General features: G+C 40.0%; 1 protein-coding gene across 1 annotated transcript; it reads right to left on the bottom strand.

The window, feature by feature from the left end:
* Positions 1-1,860: 1,860 nt before the first annotated feature.
* Positions 1,861-9,905, bottom strand: dipk1b (divergent protein kinase domain 1B). The gene is made up of 5 exons (XM_003449667.5): positions 9,227-9,905; positions 7,031-7,165; positions 5,221-5,328; positions 3,244-3,420; positions 1,861-2,995 (listed from the first exon to the last, which is right to left on the bottom strand). The coding sequence occupies exons 1-5, from the start codon at positions 9,293-9,295 to the stop codon at positions 2,183-2,185; spliced, it is 1,302 nt and encodes a 433-aa protein (XP_003449715.1). The 5' UTR covers positions 9,296-9,905; the 3' UTR covers positions 1,861-2,182.
* Between the last annotated feature and the right edge of the window lie 3,782 nt (positions 9,906-13,687).

Raw genomic sequence — 13,687 nt, 5'->3', positions numbered from 1 at the left:
CTTTATTCAACTGCATTTCTTTGTCATATCATACTATTTTTTCCTCCCAGATTACAACCTCTGAGTTTTTATGCAAGTCATCCTTCAGCTTTTTCTGAATTATTTCCCTGTGTGTAAAAATGTTTACAATTTCGACTTCACCTGCAAAAAGTGCCTTTATTTTAACTCTCTTAAAAAAATGGTTTGGGAGTTTTGAATTGAATTGAAGCATCTGTATCGTTTGATCACTTAACCTCCTTGACCAGTGCATTAACTGTGCAAAGTAATCTGTGACACTTTGATCTTCTAGAAAGCTGCAGATCATTTGGTGTGTAACACATCATCAAAAAATATTCAGTAGCTTCGCTCATCTGTCTGTGATGTTGAAGCGGTCACACCTCACTTTCATCTTTGCTGTGAATACCATTAACGTTTCACATGCCGGGAAAGCTACAGCACTGAGCCAGGGGCAAGTGCTACTGTTTGTCATACACTGCTCAAAAAAATCAAAGAAACATTTTTTAAATCAGCTTGTAGCATCAAGTCAATTAAACTTGTGGTAGTACCTTTGCTTTGTCTCCCAGCACAGTCCCAAAAACATGGAGGAGATTCCAGGAGGCAGGCAGTTACTCTAGGAGAGCTGGTTGCTGATTGGCATTTGAACCAGAATTATCATGTCCACCACTAGTGCCCTGTGTTCTTTACAGATGACTCCAGGTTTACCCTGAGCACATGTGAAAGGGTCTGGAGAAGCCATGGAGGACGTTATACTACCTGTAACAACAGCAACACCAGTTTGGTGGTCATTCAGTCATGGTTCAGAAAGGCATATCCAAGGAGGGATGCCCAGACAAAGGCAACCTTACAATGCCATTATCAGACTCTATGCTTGTGCCATGGGTCCTGGGTGTCATGGGTCCCATTGACTGGCTCCCACACCCACCTGACCTAAATCCAATAGAACATCTGTGGCACGCTATGTATTGGTCCATCCCATGCTGCCAGGATGCACTCAGGCTGTTCAGAGATGCAGTGATGTCCTGGTGTAGACCCTCAGGACACTATCTACCATCTTATTAGGAGCATGCTCTGATGTTGTCAGGCATTCACACATGCACGTGCGGGTCATACAAACTACCGAACATTTAGAGCTGCTGCAATTACATTTTTGTCAAATGCACTAGCCTGCCACATATTTTTTTCACTTTCACTTTGAATTCAGCCCTCAGTGGGTTGATCATTATCATTTCCATAAAATGATCCAGCATCCTTTCATTCCTAACATGTTACCCTGTCCATATCAGTATAGCTATCCAACATAATTGTTTTTCCTATTGAGATCTGATGTTTTTTCAAAGTGTTCCTTTCATTTTTTGAGCAGTATACATATACACACATATATATGCATATATATATATATATATACATACATATATACACATATACATACATACGTATATATATATATATATATGCATATATATATATATATACATACATATATACACATATACATACATACGTATATATATATATATATATTCTGCAACCTTTTAAGAAACCAAGTCTAGGCACAAGTCCTGAGATCAAAGACTTGGTGCTCAGAAGACCAATGAACAAGTCAATTGAAATTGATGTTATTACATCTGCAACCATTTATGTGAACAACAATTTTGTGGCATGATCAGGGACACCTAATGTCAACGATGTCTGCAGTTCAAGTGTCATCCTTTCAGAAAGATTCTACATGTGATGACTCTCTGATTGAGATGCAAATTGATTTATACAAAAGAAGCTGCGATATTCTTCTGATATTTCTAGCTGTATCACTCCCAATTGCACATTACCAAGGACAGAAAAAAACAATTCTATGAAACCATAAATAATCCAACATGTTGCTTCATTTATTTTAAAAACGTCTTATTTACATCCAGAATTTTAGAAACAACGTTACAGGCAGTGTCCTGAGAATATTATGTGCAAACAGACCCATTGGAACACAAAAGCATGATGGGGATTATAGTAGGAATAAAGCCTGCTTCACATTGTATATTCAGTAGTTCACAGTTTCCTGTTATTCACAGTCAGTGTAGAGTGAAAATACATGATTAAACACGACCCTCTAAAACATTTACTGCAAGCGTCATAACCAAAAACCACCCGTCTTCATGTAACAATTCATTTATACTAGAGCATCCGTTTTTCAGGAGTACTGAGTGTTTGAAATCTTCTTCCACAGTAACGTCTTCAGGTTGTTGAGCACTAGTGAGTGGTGAACCTCCATTTGGCTTGCCAAACCGCTGAGTGTCACACAGGTGCGCAGCTGTTTTTCCAGATCCCCACGCAGGTCTGAAGGTGCTCCGAAAAGCAGATAGTCCTGCAGCAGCACGCACACTTTAGCGAGATTAGGCTGCACAACCTCGGTGTTACACTGCTTCACCAGCCGATCGCAGGTGGCCGTGCAGTCCCGCCCATACGTGCAGTCTCCATTCGTCTCACATCGGCGTCCCTTCAAAAATCCCCGCACAACAGCTTCTGATGCCACGCTGCGAAGATTGGCCATCTTGCAGTCGTACTTTGAATTGTAGCCAACGTGGTAAGGATTGGCGTCACATATTAGGAAGCTCCCGTAGGAGCCGTGGAAGACCTCTTCCACAAATTCCAGCAGGCCAATGGTGATGCGAGCTCGGCGGGGCCAAGCTGGCGCGAGCCAGTGGTTCAGGCTGGAGCTCAAGGCCTCTGGGATGAGAGACTGCAGGGAATTTGGCACCTCGAGCCTGTAGAGTGAGTTGTGGCTTACGCGCTCCGTCACATACAAATCTCCACAGAAGCCCAGCAGTTTAGGGGTGTGCTCCTTTTCCTGCAGCGCCACCATCAGGAGGAACTCATTGATCTGGAGAAGAGCCCAGATGGACTTGGCCTCTGCTAGTGACACTTTGCCATCTTGGTTAACATCAGCAAGTGTGATGACCCTGTCCACCAAGGTGCTCAAAGATGACTGTTCACCGAGGTTAACCTGCAGGAAGGAGGTTAATGCATGTTATAAATGTGTTATAGATAAAAACATGAAAAAAATACTTGATAATAAAATCTTGACCTGTATAAAAACGTAACATAAAAAAGATCTCTATATCTGAGCTCATTTGAATGGACTAATGCATAACCAATGCTTCCTAATAGGCATGTGTAGTTTTCTATTAGCATGTGACTTCTGTGGTGACAGTTGTTCACTGTTATTATAAAATAGTCTATCGGCCTGGAAACCTTAAGGAAACTGTGCAGCATCTCTTTAAATTCATCCATCGAGGTTCCACGTGTGGGTTTGTCAAACAGGCTCATCTCCTGTCGCAGCATGGAGTCGGGCGCTCCGTCAGTTTTCACCGGATCTTCAACGCCACATTTAATTACCACAGGCTTCTCCTTCCACAGTCCATTGTACACCTGCAAATATGAAAATATGACTTTAGTTAGATGAGGAAGAAAATGTCCAAAATAGCTCCAGAAGGAATTTTTAAATTTTGTTATGTTTTTCGTTTGAGTGTGTGTCATTCTGTCTGTGAACACAATAGCTGGGAAAGATTTTGAATAAGGGCTGTAGAGTGGGGTTATGTTAACAATCTATTAAAGTCTTAATAACATAAAAACTATTATTCTAACAAGTGTGGTGAGTATTATCAACATATAGAAAGTTCAGTATGAAGTTAAAATGTCACATTTGGCAAGCAAGCAAGTAACTACTGCCCAGAGAGTGAGTAAATATTAAACGACTACATTTAATTGAAAAAAACAAAACAAGCAAAATCAATTTCTCAAGTATAAGAAGCAGCTTTGGACTTAAACATGAAGCTGTGAAACGCAGTTCGTGAGGTGCAGTTCTACAAAAGGCCACTAGAGAATTACTGCCAAAGCAAGTCAGTCTTTATAGAACTCCATGTTAAAATGCCTGAAATGTACATGAATAAGTGAATTGGGAAAAAACAAAACAATTTTGTCTCTATAACTAAGTTCTACATTCTTAATAACTAGCTGCCTATAACACTATAATACATTACTCAGAATATGGCTGCTTTGACTGAGAAGTGAATTCACAAGGACATACGCGGCTGTCTGCTAGCCTTCATTTCAGCTAACTGGAATCATTAAACTGGACTTATTGACAGTATTTGTGATGACGGTGTACTGTTGAGTATTTGTGTGCTGTGTGGCTATTTGTTTTGTCTGTTTTCAGTTTTCTTTGGTTAAAGTCCCATATTTTTCTTTACACTTTTTAGCTAGTAGGTACCTGTGTTTATGCTACCCATACACGATTTGATATCATCGTGCTGGTATTGTTCCTACATCATCATAACAATGTCAGCCCAGAATCAACATCACAATGGCTTTGTGGGAGTGTACCCCACGAGAGGGACAAAAGAACCCCCTAATGATGTGATTTCCTGGTCAGATGGCCCAGGATGTGAGTGGGCGTTAATCCTGGGCCATCTGACCTCAGGAAATCACATGATGGGGTGGGGCTAGGTTTCACAATGAGCTCACCCGAAACCTTGGCTGATTGTGACCTACACCCGTCTTCACACCTTGGCTCAAGTGATTAGGTAGAGGATCATTAGGGGGTCCTTTTGTCCCTCTCGGGGGGGGGGGGGGGGACACTCCCACAGGGTTTAAAACTGGGACTCTCCACCATTTGACCCTAGAACTGAAGAAGCTTCATGGATGAGAGGTGAAACGTCTTCAAGCAACTTAAAGAAGTCCAGATCACGGCCCAGACCATTGCAATATTTATCCTGGACCAACATTATTATGATGACACAGGAACAACACCAGTATGGTATATCAGATATACCCACTACCCATACAGTCACTGGATGTACCTTGCTAACCAAGATTGCCACTGTTAGCTGGTGACTCAGCTTTAGAGCCAAATATGGAATGACCCTGAAAAAAAAACTGTGTGTGACAATCTAGTGGCTGCAGTTATGTTTTTTTATAGACATCCTTTAACACTGACAGTCATATCTGATACTATAATTAGTATAAAATATGTCAAATTATTTACTTTTATTTGTTAGTACAATTGTTATGTTTTTTTTTCATGTTCCAGTAAAAATTATGAGACAATCTATAATAAAATTATTGATTAAATAAAAAAACAGATGTGCACTAACATGAGTTTGGAAATACATTGTTCTCTCAAAGGTTATTCTTCACGCATGTGTAAGTTGTAAGTTGTGTTTGTTTTACCTGATGTGTGGAGGAGGTGGACATGCAGCGCTGCAGAGTTAGCGTTCTCTGGTCACATAGCGCCTTGCAGGATGAACCTGATATTATGCCTCTTCTATAATGATCACACTGCAGAAACCAAAACAGAAATCGCAGGAAACAGAAATAAGTCTCTATTTATACATCCAGTATTTGAGCTCTCTATATTTAGCCTTCCAATGTCTGTTTACTTAAAGGGAAAATACCTTTGCTAGAGATCAGGTGAATCTAACCAGATTTGCCTAACCTGACACACTGTTCTCCATGCTCCTTCTTGCCTTTACGTACCCTTTTGACTTTGAGAGACATGCATTTCTAACACGTCATTTCAGAGCTTCTACTTTGTGAAGCTCTGAAGCTTTGTTGGCCCAGTGACATGCTTGGAGTCTCTGTGACTGTGTCTTAAACGTTAAGGTTCAATATTTCTGGTATGGATTAATGAATCAGAGAGACTGCACGGTTTCAACAGGTATGTTTACAGAAAAAAGATGAACGGCTCATCGAGGAATATGAAGCTTCTTTCAGTTACACTGGATGGTTTCGCTTACCCTTCCTGACGCAAACCTCCCATTTACCCAAGCTTGGGACCAACACTGGGAATACAATAACTTGTGACCTCCTGAGGCTGGGTCTGTGTCTCTAAATATGAACCCGTCACCAGGAAAAACACTAGAACAGGTGACTTGTGTTCAGGTGGTTAGTTAGCAATCTCAGTGGAATTCCTGGCTTTTCCCTTCCACATACCAGAGGTGTATTGGACTAAAGAAACGTTGATCTTGACGACCAGTAAATGAGTCTTAAGTTTATCTTAAACTGCTACATCAGTTTAACAATTGCATGCTGACTATGAAGTTTTGTACCTTTATAATTAGCAGACAAGAAAGAAAAAAGCCCATTTCCAGCTATGTCCTTTGAGATTTTTCATGGATGTGGAATCAGAGAGTGCCAGTTTTACTTCTTTCCTAGAAGGATGCTGTACTCACTCGTGTACAGTGGTGTGCATGAAATTCATCAGAATGGAGTAACCCACTGAGTTATATTCAGTATGTTGTCACAAAGCAGCAAAGAGCCCAGCACCATGTGCAGTTTACTTGACATCACCTGACTGAGGAGACACATTTCCCCCAAGTCCCCAACACAGAACGCAACAGGAGGGAACTAGACATCTTTGGGTCTCACCTCAGCAGCACAAAACTAGCATGGTATGAAATCATTTTCTTTATTTATGTAAATACAAACAACCCCTTTTTTGTCTGTTATGTGGTTAGTGAAACTGTAGTCAAATGAGCTAAGACCAAACAGCTAAACTGATGTTACAATTATAAGGGTGGGTAGTGGGGTTGTGTCCTGTAAGAGCACCCTGGTACCACAAGTTTAAGACACTGGCCATGCACTCTTTCTTTAAACACAGACCTCATGTCCCTCTGTTCTGCTGTCTATCCATGTACTTTTGAAAACCTATGAAATTATTATTTATACTGTCGTTTTTATTCTGAATTATTTAGTTTTTGTCTTGGGAAAAGCAAAAGATCTGCTCTTTCCAGTGATTGTGTTATGATTTGAATTAATGTGATTGTAGTTTTTCTCTTGTTCACCCTGAAAGCTACCTTAATTGTTGTGCAGTAGTTTGGAAAGCCTGTAATCTGTGGTTAAGACTTTACTCACTGCCACAGTCAGTATTTTTATGCCACATTCACAGATATCCTACACTGTCAGATTTATCTTGATTTATAGGCCTGAATTCGATTAAACCATGTAACTGAGTTGTATTTAACTCAAAGATAATACTTACGATGACCATGTGGCAAACATGCCCACGGCACAGCTCAGAGTAGGAGGCATACTGCATGTAGACGATCCAGCTGATGACGAGGATGCCCAGCCATGCCAACAGAAGGTACTTCACTTTAATAGCTGGAAGGCGACTCTGTGGAGGTTGGTAGAAAATGGGCGCATGGCAGGAAGAAAAGAAGTCAAATTAAAACCAGGCAGTGAATGAATGAATGAACAGCAGGTCACATGACCTTAAGATGGAATTGAGACACTCAACTACACGAAACTAAGGACCCCTTCCTGATTTTTTGCATTTTGCATATTTATATTTGCAGATTTGTCACGCTTGCATGTTTCAGGTCATTTAACAATTTCTAATATTAGACAAAGACAATCCGAGGAAATACAAAATGCAGTTTTTAAATGTGGATTTCATTTGTTAAGAGAAAAATACTGTCCAAGCCTCCCTGGATCTGTGCGAGAAAGCAATTACCACTTAAACCTAATAACTGGCTGTTTCACCCTTGGCAGAAAGAACTGCAATCAAGCGCTTGCCATAACTGGCAATGATTCTTTCACAGCACGTCACTGTGGAGAAAACTGAAGAATCGTTTTAATTCAGCCACATTTGGGAGTCTTTGAACATGAATAGCCTGTTGAAGGTCAAAGTTTCTCAATTTTGACTTTAACAAGGCAACTCCATAAGCTACATTTTCTTCTTTTTTATTTTTGAGCCATTCACAGATGGACTTGCTACTCTTTCAGAGATAGCAAGTACCAAGAGATAGCATAATCTAAGTGCTCTTAAACTTCAAGGCAAGAACCGATGGCTGGAAATTTTCCTTCAGGATTTTCTGGTTGAGAGCAGAATTTATGGTTCCATCACTTATAGAAAGTCGTCCAAGTCCTCGAGCAGCCCCAGACTATCACACTACCACCACGTTTGAATGTTTTTCTCCTTGGAACTCACCAATGGACGCCAGTGGACGAATCATGAACTTTGACCTTAACTGAGTTAAGTGAGGTCTGCAGTTCTTTATATGTTGTTCTTTATTCTTTTGTGACCTCCTGGATGAGTCGCTGATGTGTTCTTGGAGTAATTTTTGTAGGATGGACACAAGTCCCAAAGCCTTAGAAATAGCTTCACAAAGCTTTCCTAACTGATAGATGTGAGTGACTTTGTTCCTCACCTGTTCTTGTGTTTCTTTAGATTGTAACATCTAAATATAGTAGTTTTTTACCTTAATGAATAAAATCATCATTTAAAAACTGCATTTTGTATTTACTTGGGTTATCTTTGCCTAATATTAAAATTTGTTGATGGATCTAAAACATTTAAGTCTGAGAAATATGCAAAAAAGAAATCAAACAAACAAGGACCGAGGGCAAATACTTCTTCATAGCACCGGAATAGGAAATAGTTTGGTAAAACTGATACTTCTCTCTTTGCTTTTCTGAAAATACTGAATAGTTCCCACTCGCTGCATTTAAACGTACATCTAAAAGAAACAAGTAAGTTAGAAGAGAAGAGACTTCCTATTGTAGATCTAGAGATGCACCAGTATACAGGCCAATGACTGGTATCTTTTCGACTGATAAATAAGATGACATTTAGACTGATGTTTGTGTGTTGTGACATCTCTGTCTAAATGTCCAAAATAGAAAATGGACATGTCAGGGAGAAAAAGGAGGATAAATAAGAAAACAACAATAAATTGTATCATAACTATGAGTTAAATTCTTCTTTTAAACAACAGCATCAGCCTAGACTTATCACTATTTGTGCATCTCTATTTACTGATTTTTGTATAATGGGCTACAAACAGCAGCTGGGAACTACTGATTTGAATGCTCTGCAATAGAACAGTTGAGGGAACACAAAATGTAATACTACACAAAAGTCTAGTGCTAAGCAGAATTGTTATTATCCAACTTGTACCGCTATTAAATCACGCTTTTACAGTCCTGCATGCATTGCAAACCTGTGAACCCGTGGCTGCCAAATTTTGGGTTATCTACTCAAACAGTGAGTGAATGAGCAGCCTGTCACCTGATTTTAGGATAACGCAGAGATAACTAGCACACATCTTTTTCCGGTTTCATGCATGCATGTGAATGAACTGACAATTTGGTCAGCTGTCGCGTATGCTGCAGGTGGACGGTGTGGATCCCGTTAGTGACAAAAAGACTGACATTGTGCAGTCCCACAGCCTACCTGCAGGCCTTTGGATAAAGGGCAGAACAGCATCAAATGGACCAGTCTCCGCAAAGCCCTGGGCATCATGAGCGACTCTTTTTAGGAGGCAGTAGAGCGAGAAACCAGATATTCCCGTCTGATCACATTCTCGCAGCAAACCACGACACGCGTCGCATATTTACTGGTTATTACAACGAGTCGTTTTCTTCTTTTTGCTTGCCTTGACCAGAGCTTGTGTCTCAATCCGGGTTTTCAATAGAAATCATTCAGCCGCTCAAAAAAATATGATGAAGAGTGTGTCCTTGAAGCTGAGCGATATTTCAGCTCCATCGGGACCACAGAACGACCGCCACAGCCCGGAATCAGAGAGATCCTCAGCTTTGATCCCCGATATTTCCGAATATTAGACCAGCGGCCCGTTCACCGTCCCATCAGATCAAAGAAGGCATCATTGTGACAAAGAAATAAGCGCTGCTGGGACCCGACGAGCGCACAGCCTCCGTTTCCCAGCGACTCGCTGCTGCGCATCTTAAAGGGAGAGACGTCAGAGCTGACGGGATTTTATCCGCCGACGAGAAATCTTAGCGCGCCTCCTTCCTTCCAACGCACGGCTGACAAATTCAAGGAAGGCCCCGAGCAGGGATAGTGCTGTCGATACTGCATTTTGTTTTGGTATGAGCCGATACCAAGTAACTACATGGTCAGCATTGCTGATACCAATAAGGATATCAATGCAATCAATGTGATTTTTACCTTCTACAATAATTAATTAACACAATAAAACACAGATTTCAGCTTTTCATCCATTTATAAAGTTTTTTTTTTGAGAACTGAAATGTAAATGTGACTGTCTCTAGATCGCTTTGGGTGAACTTCTGTCGTGTAAATGTGCTGTAGACTATAAATAAAATAGATGTGAGTCAAAACAAAATGCTCAGATGCTTCTCGTGTCTATAAAAATAACTTGCAGTGAGCTATACACTGAACTTAAGCTTGATTTAGACTTCTGCAGGAAATCTGTCATCATTTACCACATAACTGGAAACCCCTCTTAACCTTATAAAACAACCTTTCACACCCTTCAAGTCGTCATGGGTTATGTTGACCAAAGGTGTAGTTACATTCCTCGGGAGGTGCGTGTCAGGTTACCTCGTAGCGTTAAAACGAGTTTATGCGTACATCGCAAGTTATAGATTTCCTGCTGAAGGGATAAGAGGATAGAAACAAAGATTCGATCCATTCATGCTAGGCTTGATCCAAAACCAATAACAGCGTTGGTATCGGCACTATCATTATTTGGATTGCTCCGCCCACCTCTACTGAGGGGATTCAATGACTCTCTCATATTGTGGAGGGCATGATATGGAACCACTTGTCCCTTTTTATGCTGCATGAGTCCAGAACTTGTAGTGAAACCTCCTAAAAGAAAATCAAAGTCAGAAGAATTGACTTCTTTGCAGTGGGTAAAGCTAAAGTGCTAAAATCACTACCTGCAGGAAGGACAGGTAGATCATCTAAGTGTGGTCTGGGTGAAAAAACTGTGGAAGCAACTCTCAGAGGTGGGGAAATGACATTTGTGGCCAAACCATAACATAATGATTGAACAAAGACTGATGCAGGCAATCTTTCCTACATAATGCAAAACCTTTTTGATCTTGCCTCAAGTTCAGCACTGATCCCACATTAGTCTGCGTGCAGCCACTTTTGCCCCGTCTGCTACACTTCACACTGAGCCACTTCAATGCATGCTGACGTTTGCTTTCCATGTTTTTTTACTACAATGAATTCTATTTAATTTTGCAGTCTTTTGCTTCTAGTGCTCCTAAATTTTATGCACCTCAATAATTAAGTCTTTTTATGAGTTATTCTTTTAACTTTTTGTTTGTTTTGCTCTACCCTATTAAGTGATATTATTTTTAAAATGGACATTTTACAACTTTCAGGAAAATTATTTTATTTTATGTAGCTTTATTTTATTACATTTTCTGTTTCAAGCATGTCAAATTCGACACCAGCTGAATAGTCAAGTAAAAGCTCCCATTACATATTTTCAGTTTGTAAATGTGAGTGAACAGGAAAGGAAATCACCATTTCCTAGGGAATGGATCGACACAGACAAACACTTTCCTTTATCATATGATCATCAGAGTGATTTGATTGTGGGAAAACTGATATAGCACTCACCACAAATGCAATTGCCAAAGTAATCTTTCATATGTGATTATGCACAACGAGGACATTACGCTGCATATGCAAGTAATCAAAATAAAAAATACAACTGAAAAAACAATGTCTTCATCAGTTAAGCAAAAGACAAAACAAACTAATGGAAGTAAGGCGGATGAAATGGTCGAACAGGAAATCAAGACATGAAGAGAGGTGGTGAGGGATCATGAGAGCTCCTGGAAATAATATCGTCTCCAACCCTGAGGCACACTGAGTAGTCACCTGTAAAGACAAATCATGTAGAAGTTTGTTTATGTCAATTTTAAGTTTCAACAAGCATTTCATTACTTCTCAGGTTTCAAAAAAGCTGTATGTTGTATGTCACAAGGCAAAAACGTGTGTCTCTTTGGTGGTTTGTTGCAGGAGGTTACTGGCTGCTGTCAAGTGAAATTGGCTGCAAAGAGGGTTCTGCAAAAAACCCCTCCTTGCGACTGTTTTGGTCAATTACCAAAGCAATAGATTACCATGGCTACCCGTAGTTTGCGTGAAAGACACAAAGCGCAGTAAGGAAAATGTGACACATTTTCTGACACATTTCACTAACACACTTTGAAGGTGAGTGTTTTCTGTTTCTAGTCTGTGTTGCACTTGTCACAGTTTCACTGCTGCTTGGTGAGTACTTGGTGTTTGCGGATAAGTCAGTATCTTGCAGGCAAGCAAACTACTTGCAACTGACATAACCTACTAGTAACTGAAGCAAATTTCACGCAGCAACTATTCACAGAATATAGACATTTCCCTCACAACTGGTGGTTACCCAGGGGGGTTATCAGTGTGACTGAAGCCTAAGATGATGCAGACATTTGGACTCCTAGTCCCACTATGTCACAGGGAAAAGAAATGTTGGACAGCAAGTCCTCAATAGGCAGACTGGATGAGAGCAAAAGTATAAATTCAAACCTTCCTGAAGTCAAGCCGCTGCTGCTCCACAGGTGTGTCTGAACCATCAAAGTGGAATCCTTGACGTCTAATGGAAATATTCATATTCACATTTGAATCCAATTAACTGTAAAGGCAATTCAAAATCTCATGCCAAAAACTCTCATGTAGTCCTCTTGTTATCTATGGACAATAAGGACTACATACATACATTTGTTACATTCAAAATGTATTCATTATATACTAAGCAGCCACTTTGTTAGATACACAGCTATAAATGTGACTCAATTTATCCATAATGAGACCACTTATACAAAAATTAAGCTTTAGAAAGGTAGATTTTAATAGCACATAACTACTGACTGGCAGGAACACATTACCTTCATGGTAGATTGACAGTAAGTATCTGGCCCGGTTCCATACCCAAAGCCCACTTAATAGTGGATTTGAGCTATCGAGAGCCTGTTACTTTCTGCCGACTTACTGCGCAACAGAGGCACTGGAGCCAGGGTTGCGTCTCAAGGGGCAATAAAGAGTCAAAAGCTTTTAACAAAACCTGTTACCATTCTGTGAACGGCCTTCGCTTCAGCTCAGCCGTCTTCATCTGTATGGAGGTAAAGCAATGGCATCTCTTCTCTCCTCATATTTATCTATATAAACAAACATAAATAAATAAAAAAATAAGGTATGCTTCATTTATCCCAGATCTGCAAAATTCTTGTATCACAGAGGTTAAAAAAAAATTAGGTTAGATACAACATACATAAAACAAATATGAAAAAATACACAACGTTTTCAAACTATTCCATTTAAAATCATAGCCATGCAAATATTTTTACACACCAATAGACGTTTTTCGTTGGTCCATTAAAATCTGTTTTCCAAGAGCTGGACGGCACATCTGCAATTATGAAATAACTCATTCGTTCAAATGAAATTTAGCAAAAACATTTTTGGTGAGTATTTATTTGTTTTCGGTTCATTTCATAACTTCCTTGACTAACAAATGTTAGTCATTTACCGTTACTGTACAGGAAGATTATAAGCCTGGGCTAGTGTTAAAATCCCCATCTCCTACCACTCTTCTCCATCATGCTAACCTGATGAAAAAAAACACTTACCCTGACCAGGTAAGTTGTGCCCTTAACGTCTTTGTTCCTCTTAGTAACACTTCTGTGAACATTTGACTCGCCTTCAAAAAGTTGACTGGAAGAACTTACACACACACAAAAAAGCGGGACTTATTTAGACAATAACTTATTTATTATGTTACTGTTACCCATACATTTAGTTACACTTTCGCAGAAATTGTGAGGCCGACAAGCCTGCCATCAGGTGCAAAAGAACGACCCCTACATATCGGATGAGTTCGAA

The sequence above is a fragment of the Oreochromis niloticus genome, linkage group LG7, assembly GCF_001858045.2.
Source record: "Oreochromis niloticus isolate F11D_XX linkage group LG7, O_niloticus_UMD_NMBU, whole genome shotgun sequence".
In the NCBI taxonomy this organism is placed as follows: domain Eukaryota; kingdom Metazoa; phylum Chordata; class Actinopteri; order Cichliformes; family Cichlidae; genus Oreochromis; species Oreochromis niloticus.
The sequence above is the reverse complement of the archived record's forward strand: the minus strand, read 5'-3'. Positions and strand labels throughout refer to the sequence as shown.

Bases quoted from the DNA above. Each gene is read 5' to 3' on its own strand.
- dipk1b (XM_003449667.5), bottom strand. From the start codon at position 9,295: ATGATGCCCAGGGCTTTGCGGAGACTGGTCCATTTGATGCTGTTCTGC. The intron at 7,166-9,226 runs GTAGGCTGTGGG...CAACCTCCACAG, and splicing joins CTTTATCCAAAGGCCTGCAG to AGTCGCCTTCCAGCTATTAA. The intron at 5,329-7,030 runs GTAAGTATTATC...TGGTTTCTGCAG, and splicing joins ATGTTTGCCACATGGTCATC to TGTGATCATTATAGAAGAGG.